General features: G+C 37.8%; 1 protein-coding gene across 8 annotated transcripts in view; it reads left to right on the top strand.

Moving 5' to 3' along the window:
• Positions 1–11,634: 11,634 nt before the first annotated feature.
• LOC111885449 (bZIP transcription factor 27) overlaps positions 11,635–12,239 on the top strand; it is a 39,380-nt gene continuing 38,775 nt past the window's right edge. For 5 of the 8 annotated variants that reach the window (XM_023881702.3, XM_042898997.2, XM_052768270.1 and 2 more), the window contains exon 1: positions 11,637–12,085. In XM_023881702.3, coding sequence (XP_023737470.1) covers positions 11,720–12,085 — 366 coding nt within the window. In that variant the 5' untranslated portion in view covers positions 11,637–11,719. Of the gene's footprint in view, positions 12,086–12,239 lie in introns of all 8 variants that reach the window. The other 3 variants (XM_042898993.2, XM_042898998.2, XM_052768271.1) reach the window with 1 other exon arrangement.

A 12,239-nucleotide genomic window follows, 5' to 3' on the forward strand; every position in this document is an offset into this window, starting at 1 on the left:
ACTATGGTGTTTACGGCCAAGGTGTTTATGGCCCTATGAGTTTGCGGCCATAGGGTTTACGGCCCTATGAGTTTACGGCAGTAAACTCATGAAGTTTTGTGCAAAAGAGTGATTTAAAGTCCTTTCAATCATCAAGGAAGTGTTCTAGGTTCAATGCTTAGCTTTAGGGAGTTTATGGCTAACAAATGCACCTTTAACAAGGGTTTACGGCCAAGGGAGATGCTCTTAGCCGTAAACTCCTATTATTCTTGGGAAATAGATGTTTTCAAGGTGAAAATCAAGGTTTTCTACTAGATAACAAGTATAGGAAAAGGATACTTACGATATGGAAGCAAAAAGGGTTCATTTCGGCCCAAAACACTAGTGTGTGTTTTTGGTGTTCTTGGTGATCTTGAAGATCAAACCCAAAAGATGAAGTTAATGGATGAAATCAAAGGGTGATACTAGTTAATGAGATGTATAAACTAATCAAAGGATGAAATACTTACATTTTTGAAGATGAAAATGAAGATTTTTATGATACTTGAGAGAGAAATCGAGTTTTTGAAGTTAAAATGGTGAATGATGACAAAGAAATAAAAGAACATCATGTATAAGGCATGAGTTTACGGCCACCTTGAGTTTACGGTCGTAAACTCATGGTGATGTGGCCGTAAACTCCACATGATGAGGTTTAAGGCTTGATTAGTGCACAATGGACTCAAGCAGATACTTCCTAACACTCGATTCTTGAATGTACTATGCTTAGAGCACTCAAACAGACCCTAAACAATGCTAAAAGATAGCGGAAATGAGTCTGACCTTGATTGAATTGAGATGTTGTACAAGATAGAAATTTCGGGTTGTCATAGTTAATATATTCTAATATATTAATATGAAATTGTAAGTCCCCAAAATTGTTGTGTATCAATCAGATCCAATTGATGGTGCGGAATCCCAATCAATTGGATGATTTCAGATCAATATAGAAGAGAATGAGAAGAAGAAGAAGAAGATGAATCTATGATGTATTCAATATGAATTATGCTCCTTACAATATATTCTCTCACACACACACTTCTTCTCTCTAACTTTCTCTCTCTTCTCTAGCCTTCCCTCCTATTCTAACCCTACACTCCCACATGCACTCCTCTATTTATATGGACCTCCAGCCATACACATGTGTACAGCCACACACCCTGTGTACGGCCGTACACAGGGTGTGCGGTCGTACACACAAACCGCAAACACATACAACATTACATAAAAATATATTTTCCTAGAAAAGCAAAGTATAAACCATATTTTTGACCCAACAATCTCCCTCTTGGTTTATAGTTTTCTTTTCTAATTGGCCCAACAAACCCCCCCTAAAAAGTAGCTGCCTTTTTCTTGTTAATCTTCATTAGGAGCTTGGCTTTAGCATTAATCTTCAAATTTCATCACAGCATCAAGATGAACATATGAATCTTCAAGAATGACTTCATCTCGAGCGGTTGGGCTTTTCTTCAAGATTTGACTCTGAACGCACATTGGGTGAGGAGGCTTGACGAAAAGATTCTTGAAATATAGCACTTTTAGCTTGAGAATCTTCAGAGAGAACAACGGAGAGAAATAATCTTCTGGATCACTTCAGCAGGTTTAAGATAGCAGCAGACTGATTGAGGAGGCTTCAATGCAATCCGTCACATAATCTTCAATTTCAGCTTCACCTTGCTTCTGGGGTTGACAGATTGAATGTCGAAAGAATAATCTTCATTTCTTGCTCCTTCGATTGCGAATTTTTCGATGCTCACGGATGAAGCCTTGGCTCAGAAGATCTTCAATACAGTCTCCACGAGTCTCATCTACACCTGAAATCACTTTTCAAAACAAAACAAAACTAAAAGAAAAATTAGCACACAAAAAAATATTTTTGGATTTTTGATATTTTCTGGAAAAATAAAAACAGAAGAAAAAATATTTTTAGATTTTCTGAACAAGAAATAACACTATTTTTGGATTTTTAATTTTCTGATTTTTGTTTGATTTTTGAATTATTTTTAATTCTCCTCCTAAAATTTGTGCATAGAGGAAAACTATGAACACATTTAACAAAAATAAAATGATATCTAACTTTAAGAATGATTTGGGATCAAAGTTTTTAGACAACCTTTATCCGCTTGTCGGTACCTTCCATCTTCATGTCTTTGTCTGGTCGATCGCCGGTATTGTTGTCCACTTAAACACAAAAAATTGTGACAAAATTGGGACATACTATAAGTGACAAGACAATGTGATCCTAAATTCCTAGATATTATATTTAAACCTAAGTTTCTAGATACTATATCTTAAGGACCATTCAGCTGACGACGACCAGGGATATTGTTGTCCACCTAAATTGAGCAGCGAGATCTATAGATAATCTTTGAGTGTTCAATTTTAATTGTACTGGAACATGTTTCCCGCTTCCAGATATGCCCCAGCCATCAAGAACTTCCAGAGTACTCCTTACACCGGGTGAGCAGACAACCATTCAGAGAGAGGATAGATTCAGAATTCTATTACTTATTACTTCATAGGGGTTGAGAAGTAGAAGATTGCATATGATGTGTACCAGGTCGGATTAGAAGTCACGCAAAGGAGACAACATATGGCTAACAGATAAGAAGTTTTTCACATATATAACATGCAGAGAAATAGAGTTGCATATGTTGTGTACCAGGTCAGATTGGAATTCACGCAAAGGAGACAACATATGACTAATAGACAGAAAGAAAGAAAATGATATTCTACGGACCTAATTTATCGGAATTTACCAGTCGCCCCATCCAACCGGAATTAAGGACAAAATCCGCACATCGAGGAAAAGTTAAACCACGGTTCCAAGTACGGGTTCAATTAATGTGACGAGTAGATTCCCATATATATCTCCCTGCTCAACCTATCCAAGCGTCGTATTGTCAGGCTAAACGGAACTATCTAGGTCAAGATTTGTCAAGTCATTTGATTTCCTAAGTTCAACTCTGCCTAGTCATGTCCATTTAGAATCTTTCGTGCCTACCGACACATCAAACCAGAGCATAGACCCTTCAACTTTGGGTACGTTACGCAGACTCAGGTTGCATGTTATCACATAATCATATCACTTCCCAAAACATCTCCCTCAAGCAGCACATTTCATAACCAACAATTTTTTTTTCATTATCTGATTTTCTAATGTTTTTGGATTTTTAAAATTTTCTAATTTTTGTTTTGTTTTTATTTCTCCCCCTAAATTTGTGCATAAGAGAGAAACGAAAGTAAATGCGCAAATTTAAACTATCCTAAAACAAAAATTAGTCTTTAAAGCGAATCAGGTTAAGAAAAACTCAGGAGTATAGAGAAGAAAACGCAAACCGTAAGTCACCGATTGAATTTGCATCCAGAAGGTCTGAGAACAGCACGCGTAAACTCAGAACAGATCCGGAAATTCCTCATGTCGTTAAGCACAAACCCCATGAGTGACCCCTTCCTTTCTTCCCTTCCCGCAAAGGACACATACTCTCAAACAAAGTTCTGAGTGTTGTACAGTTGAGAGATGTTCCCTATCATGTGTCAGGAACAGCCACTACCAACAAACCGAAGTCTGATGATATGCCTCCATAGCTGCTCCGACACAGAGCGGGATCAGTTGGTCTTTGGAACCCAGTCCATTTTGAAACTGGGTTGACCTTTGTCATCCTTGCATGGTACTCTCTCCCATGACATATCCTGCTTATCACAAATAGAAGATGTGGAAATGTTAGAGTCATTAGGTGATTTGGGAGATTGAACCTTTGGAACTCATTTGTAGTTAGGTTTGACTCATTTCTTTTTCAATCTGATGGGTGGCTCAGTACTTGCTTTTGTAGTTGATGTCGGCCGTTGAGAAGACTTTGATTTTGGCTTCACGGGAGCATCTCTTGGATTTGGCTTCTTGGCTGACATTCCCTTCTTGACCTTGTGGGATTGATTTTTGGCCTTGTGCGCATTCCAGTCACCATTGTCTGAACGTGACCTTGAGGGGTTTCTTTTAGAAAACTTCCCTCTTTGCGAGTTTTGCCAGCCTTGTGCGTAGTAGGGAACGTATGCGAGGTTTGGACAATTTCTGGCAATGTGTCCAGGTGTTCCACAGTGAAAGCATGTCTTTTTCTTCATTGTGGAGTTGTTTCTTCCTACCCCTGGTGGCGTGTCTATGCCTTGTCTCTTGTTGTTCCCACATGCACACTTGCAACAAGAACTCTGTTGCGTTGGAATTGGTGGCCTGTATTTCTCAACGACAGGTTGATCAGAAACAGTTGAGTTCGAAGCAACAGATTCAGAGTTCAAGGAAATGTTGGTTTGTTCAATGGTGTTCTCCTTGTTCTCATCCTCTGCTATTTTACCTGCACATGAAGTAAAAGCATTAGTATCTTCAACTTGAATACCTCCTGACACAAATCTAGCTGGTTTGCCATATCGAAGATGTGCCTCCCTGTCAATTTCGTCCTGTGTCATAGGGATGGATGTGTAGTTATGATTGAAAGGTGGAGGAACACTATCATACCCTAGACCCTTGTTTTGATTTTCTTTTAATTTTAATTGGGTTTCATATAAGGACTCGGCTGTCTTACTTGACGCAGTGTAATTTTTGAAACTAACATCTGTTTTTCCATACTTTATTTTCAAAGCGTCAAGTTCTTCAGTTACAGCATCAAGTTTTTTCTTAATGTGATCATAATTTTCACACTTGTTGTTGTAATCTTCTTGTAATTTCCGGAAATCCTTGATTTTGGTTTCTAATTGAGCTTTTAATGGTTTTTGTCCTTTCCTAAGAGTATAGCCTTCGTATTTGAGGTCCTCATTTTCTCTTTTTAATAAATCAATTTGTTCGCGAAGAAATTTAATCGTAGCTTTACAAGATGGAGTACATGAAACTTCATTTACCGGAATTGATGTGGAACTCATTTTTTTTCTTTTTTTTTTAATTTTTTTTTTTAATTTTTTTTTATATATTTTTAATTTCCCTTTGACTTATAAACCGAGAAATCAACCTTAAAAGTCAAATTTAAAAAGTCAAACTCAAAAGTCAAACTTGAAAAGTCAAACCGAAAAGCCAAATTTGAAAAATTAAAAGTCAAACGAGAAAGTCAATATTTAAAGTCAAAGGTCAACTTTTAAAAGTCAAAGTCAAAATTTTAAGTAAAAAGTCAAAAATAAAAGTTAAAATTTAAACACTAAAATTTTGGTTGAAAATGGAATTTTAAAAAATAAAATTTTGAATTTTTGGGCTGATTTTGTCAAATTGTGAAAGTTTGGAACCGAATGGGAGTCTTCAAGAAGAAAAAAACGGGAGTTTAATAACAAGATTCAGGCTAGAAGAGATGGTAAGTCGCTTGGTTGTTGGACCAATGGACCCGGGTTCGAATCCCGGCAGCCCGAATTCCCGTTTCGTTTTTCTTTTTAAATGCGAAGCTGCTGTGCGAATGGCTGCGAAGCGAGTACGGCTCCGAAGCGAGGACTAGATCTGCTGAGCCGTGAACCAGAGGCGAGACCGATCCGTATACCGAGGCCGCACACAGAGCCGCACACCTTCAAGTGGCCGCACTCCTTCAACAGATACGCGAAAAAAACGACGTTTTTCACCCTTTTTTGCTCCAAAACTCGATCAAAAACTCGTTTTTCTAAAAAATGCAAATAAGTAACCCCCCTTATTTTTGCGAGATCTATCTAAAAACGCTATTGTCTTTTCAAAATATAATCAAATAAGCTCCAGATCTGAAAAATTGATTGATACAACCAAGCTCTGATACCAATTGTAAGTCCCAAAACTAAGGATCCAATTTAGTAATCAATGAAGTTAATTGCAATTAGATTGAGATTGAGATGAAGAAGAAGTAGAATCAAGCATGTACACATCTATTGCCATTAAATGTCAAGTACATCTTGATAAAGTACAACTACTGCAGAGTTCTGACACCAAGCAAAAAAAAAGTACAAACTGACACAACTCAGTTGCTATAAATAGTACTCCTCCTACCAGCACAAGAGTGTGCAGCCAAACACATGTGTGCGGCCGCACACACATGTGTGGCAGCACACATTACACGACAACACACAATCACTGCAAAATGACACTATCATCTATACAAAATGATGCCTAGCTCAAACCACAAAATTATGTTCTTTCAGTCGCACAAAGGAGACAACATATGACTAACAGACGGAAAGAAAGAAAATGATATTCTACAGACCTAATTTATCGGAATTTACCAGTCGCTCCATCCAACCGGAATTAAGGATAGAATCCGCACATCGAGGAAAAGTTAAACCACGGTTCCAAGTACGGGTTCAATTAATGTGACGAGTAGATTCCCATATATATCTCCCTGCTCAACCTCTAACTTTCTCTCTCTTCTCTAGCCTTCCCGCCTCTTTCTTAACCGTACACTCCCACATGCACTCCTCTATTTATATGGACCTCCAACCATACACATGTGTACAGCCGCACACCCTATGTACGGCCGTACATAGGGTGTGCGGTCGTACACACGTGTATGGCCGTACACACAAACCGCAAACACATACAACATTACATAAAAATATATTTTCCTAGAAAAGCAAAGTATAAACCATATTTTTGACCCAACAGAAATCATATTATTTAATTAGTATTGATCAAGAATTAATTTGGCCGAGCACTAGCGCCCTCGTGGAAAATTGCAGCCTTTAGAGGTTCCCGTATGGAAGTGGGAGCAGATCACCATGGATTTTATTATGAAGTTGCCGAAGACTCTGAGGGGTGTTGACACTATCTGGGTGATAATGGATCATTTGATGAAGAGTTGTCACTTTCTAGCCATTAGCGAGAGCTCTTCTACAAAGAAATTGGCTGAGATTTATGTTCGAGAGGTGGTGGCTCGGCATGGTGTGCTGACTTCGATTGTGTCGAACCGGGATGTGTGTTTTACTTCCAGGTTCTGGAAGAGGTTTCATGAGGAGTTGGGTACCTGACTACACTTCAATACTGCATATTATCTGCAGACGGACGGGCAAAGTGAGCAGACTATTCAGATGCTTGAGGATATGTTGTGTGCCTGTTTCATTGACTTCGGCAGGAGTTGGGACTCCTATATTCCGTTGGCTGAGTTTTCTTATAACAACAGACATCATGCCAATATCGACATGTCCCCCTTTGATCTTTTGTATGGAATGAGATGCTAGACTCCTATTTGTTGGAGTGATGTTGGATAGAGGGTCATGGGGAGCATGTAGGTAGTGCTCAAGAAGAGCGAGCTTATACTACAAGTTAGATAGAGATTGTTGATGGTTTAAAGTTGACGAATTTATGGATTAAGACACCCTAGGATGGTCAGATCTGAAGTTGGGTTAGATGTCTTAACGAATTAAGACATAAAATTTGGTGAAGTTGAATAAGACTGAGTATGCAGGCATACTCATGGATACGCCCCGTATAGCCGGTTTCATCCCCGATTGGTCACTGGTTGAGTAGTACGCCCCACGTAATAAAGAGTACACCCAACATACGTGTTGGGCAGTTGACTTTCATTGACTTTCGACTTTTGGTCAAGATTTAGGGTTTTGGACCATGGGAGGGGCAAAATGGTATTTTTGCCTTGAAAGGACTCAGTTGTCGGATTTCGACTCACGATTTGAGTTATGGACCTTAATTATCAACTACGATTAATTATTTTGTTGATTAGGCGGAGTCTAGTTTCGACAGTTCTGGTGTGAGATTTACTTGTCGTCAGTATCAGGTAAGTCTCCTCACTTATTCTTACCCATGTGGTAGAATAACTGTATTTGTGATGAACAGCTGGGTCTACTGTTATTTTTGAATTATGTTGTTATGTGTGACTGAGACTACGGATAGTCTCCAAGGTTGCTGATAACCCACAGGGTGTACTGTTGCCCACTAGGACTACTGATAGTCTCTAGAGTTGCTGATAACCCATAGATGTATATTTATGTTGTATTTTATATGTTATCTTGGGGAACTCACTAAGCTTCGTGCTTACAGTTGATGATTTATGTGTTTCAGGTACTTCTAAGGACCACGAGAAGGCAAAGGTCTGATTTTTCCCACTCGTTGGGAGATTTGTTACTGGGACAGTTTGAGATAGTTTAATATTTTGTGATAATGTTTGTTTTAGACACTTATGTGTTTGGATGAATTGGTTTGTGAAACTTTATTAATTAAAAATGAAAATTTTGGTTTAAAATTTGAGGTGTTACAATTCTATCATGCAATCCTTAGCCCTAACCTAGCATGCGATTCTCATATCACAACATATAACATATAACATGTATGGTTATTTTGGGAAGACTTACTTGAGTTCGGTCGATTGCATGCACCACACCCCTTTCTTTTATTATAGAACCTTTAGAAAAATATTTTCTTTCATGATAAAAACTTACCGAAACCTCAGTTTGAGTTCTGACACACCCGAGAGTATGCCCGAATCCCTCAAACTAAGGCTCTGATACCAACTTGTAACGTCCCAAAATTTATAACTAAAAATATCCAATTATATTAGACAAATAACCAATCAATTCTTGTTCATATAAAACCACAATGGAAAATCAGAGTATATCATCCGTATCCAAAATACATTAGAGTCAATAATGCGGAAAACATGGTGTGTGCAATACGATCATCCCGAGCTCTTCCCCTTTGAACTAGAAGTACCTGAAACATAAACTGAAAACCGTAAGCACAAAGCTTAGGTGATGTTTGTTTTGGAAGTGGTTAAATGTCTTTTGTCTTTTTCCAAGTTTGCGGAAGAAGACGTGCACTTGCGAAACGTCTACCCACTAGAAGGGAAAAGTGCTCAAAAAGTACTTTTGTAGAAAAACAAACAAGGCCTTAGTGAGTTTCCCTAACATACCCCATACCATACATACAATGGGCCTCTCTCGAAATCCATCGGGCCTCGCCCAACATCGTCCCCCGCCCGGTACAGATCTAATCATAACATGCCATGGGCCGCGCCCAACACATTCATCAGGCCCTGCTAGGTATGCATACAAACATATACCATACATGCAAGAGTCACACAGACAGCTAGCATCCTATGAACATAAATAATGGTCCGACATTGGTGCGTTCAACCCGTCAAACAATGTCAGGAGACTCACCTCGGTCCGCTGATAAATAAATAACACTCGGGCTGTTGAACAAGAAAATACTTGCAGTAAATCACAAATAAAAAGACCTTAATTAACAATTAGGCCATAAATCGTAACCGAGAGTATAAATCCTAAATCCTGACTCCTAGGGTAAAAGACCATTTTACCCTTTCCTGACTAGGCCTAACTAATCATGGCCCAAAACTCAAAATAGCCCATGGCCCATAAATGACCTGAATCCATAAAGACCTAAGGCCAACCTATGGCCTAAACCCATAAGGACTTATGGCCCAACATGACCCAAACTAGTTCAAGGCCTATATGCCCAGCTGGTGAGTACACTAAGCGTGCCACCAGATTATGCCCATTGTACAAGTTCCTACAGCGAGGAAGGAACGAAACTCAAACCCAATACATGCAACGTACTCATAAGTATGCCCAACGTACCGGTCAATGTCTTATTCTTATTTGCATGGCTTAATCCCTTATGACCTTAACGACCAAACCTCAGATCTACTTCTAAATAAGGTCTTAATCTATGAAGTTGGAAGCTTTAGTCCTTTTCATGGCTCGAAGAGGTCCAAATCCTAGATCTAGCATTATTCTTTCATAAAATGACCATAAACTTTAGCATGTGTTGATGTCGAAGTTAGTTGTGATGTGTCGAAGGTCAAGGGATAGTTTCGTTACTTTGTAACCTTATTATAAGGGTACTTTTGTGTCGAAGCTTTTCATATCCAGGCCCTTATATTTTCCGCGTGCTTTCTAGTTACCTATAAATAGGTGTTCGGTACTAGATTTAGATAAGTATTTTCCTGTATTTGTCTATTCACTATGTACTCATTGAAAGTATAATCGAGCCAAACAGATATTATTTAGATCTTGTGTTCATCATTTTCATATCACTCTGATTCTATCATTCATACTCGATTACATAACAACTACATTTGGTATCAGAGTGGGAATCATTCTGCAATGATCTGATTTTCATTTGTGTCAAAAGTATTTTGATTCTAGTTCTAGATTCAAAAGTTTCCACACTTTTGATTATGAAAATATTCCTAGATCTTCAGTTGTGATTCGATTTTGTGATTAGTTTGTTTAATCGAGTGTTCGGTTTGTGTTTTCTGTCAAATTCATCCGTAAATTTTCAAATTCCTGAAGCTTTTCTGAAATTCTGTCCGTAAATCACTGGCGAATTTCAACATGAACACGATGGCTTCCTATTCTCATCTGCTTGGTTCTTCAACCAAAATTCCAATGCTGATTCCCAAATTCTACGATCAATGAGCTGATCATATGGAAGACTACTTGAACGGTATCGACGAAGAACTGTGGAACTGTATTCTCGATGATGTTCGTCCTCCTGTTGTTGTTCAAAGCATTGGTACTGCTTCAACAAATCAAAATGTCAATGAACAATCGTAGAGATTGTTGAAGAATGAGAAGTGTATGCGTGAATTAAGAGGCGCTCTTCCTCCAATTGTGTACAATTATGTACGTAGCTGTAAAACTGCCAAAGAAATTTGGATACTTTGAAAGAAAAGTATCAAGGTAGTGAGAAGACCAAAATCAATTAAGTGAAAATTTGTCTAGTGGAATTAAGAGAGTTTAAACAAAAAGAAGGTGAATCTATTGAATTGTATTATGATCGTCTGAATGAGCTCATCTATAAGTGAAATCGATATGGAATCACTAGGTCAACTATAGAGTTTAATCTCACATTCATAATGGGGCTTCAAAAAGAATGGATGAATGACAAATGGTCATTCCCGTAAAAAAGAACTCAAATTTACTATTCCTAAAAATGGTTATCCTTTAATATCTATATAAGAATTGTTATGTTTTCTTTTAAAAGTTGTCTTTCTTTCTTTTAAAAATAAACATTTTTTTTTGCATCATACTTTATTTGGACGGTGTGATATTTCACAAGCCAAATTGTCGGGTTTTTCTTCTTCTTTTTATTTATTTATTTATTTATTTTTGTATTCTAACTGCATCAACTATTATGTTGGTTGATGAAATTGAATCCCCAACGCCAATGGAAAATTATGATTAGCCACTTGCAAATGACATACTTGTATAAGACTTGATGGTGTTTTTTGAGTTTTGAGAAATTTGATATTGCTTTTGAGTGGTGTAATTAAACTAATAATTCCACTACCTATATATACTAACAAACATGGAAAAAATGACATTTTATGCAAAAGAAAAAAAAAACAAAACAAAACAAAACGGCTGCTTTTTTTAACCGGTTTCTCAAATCAATTCGACTCAAACCGGATCCAACGGGCAAAATCTAAAAAAAATATAAAAACGGTCAGTTCTATTAAAACCGTACCTGTTTATCTCAAACAGATTCGGATTTGAAACCACTTTGGATCCCGAACCTTTTTTTGTGCACCACTAATTATTATCTTATAATATAATAATAATATAAGTAAGATACATATATTTAAGTAATTTAACAAACAAATGTTCTACTATAATAATAAATTAATGACTGACTATACAGAGAAAGAAGTATGAACCCCACCCCACCCCACCCTTCCCATTCATTACTATATCTTCAAGTACAAACACAAAAAACACACATCTGAGATTCTAAAGAATGAAACCCATGGATGATGTATGGAAAGACATCAGCAGCCTTCCATCTCTTCACCACCCTACCACCACTCATCACCTCCAAGATTTCTTTACTCCAGCTGCAGCCACGGCTGGTGGAGGTCGTAGTGGAGCCACCCTCCACCACCCTTCTCCTCCAGAACCACCACCGCCACCGCCACCCACCACCATGTTAAGCCTGAGTACTTCTGGTAACTCAGCACATGATCAAGAACAAATACATAATAATCCATCAACAGGAGCCACTTCACATGTAGCAAATCAAAGATCCCCCCCTGAGTACAGTGACAAGTTCAAGCGTCTGATGAAGAATCGTGAATCAGCTGGTCGCTCTAGAGCTAGAAAGCAGGTCTCTCTCTCTCTCTCTCTCTCTCTCTCTCTCTCTCTCTCTCTCTCTATATATATATATATATATATATATATATATATATATATATATATATATATATATATATATATATATATATATATATATATATTGTATTCATCTAAAAATACAACAG

This window comes from Lactuca sativa, chromosome 2, assembly GCF_002870075.4.
Source record: "Lactuca sativa cultivar Salinas chromosome 2, Lsat_Salinas_v11, whole genome shotgun sequence".
Lineage (NCBI taxonomy): Eukaryota > Viridiplantae > Streptophyta > Magnoliopsida > Asterales > Asteraceae > Lactuca > Lactuca sativa.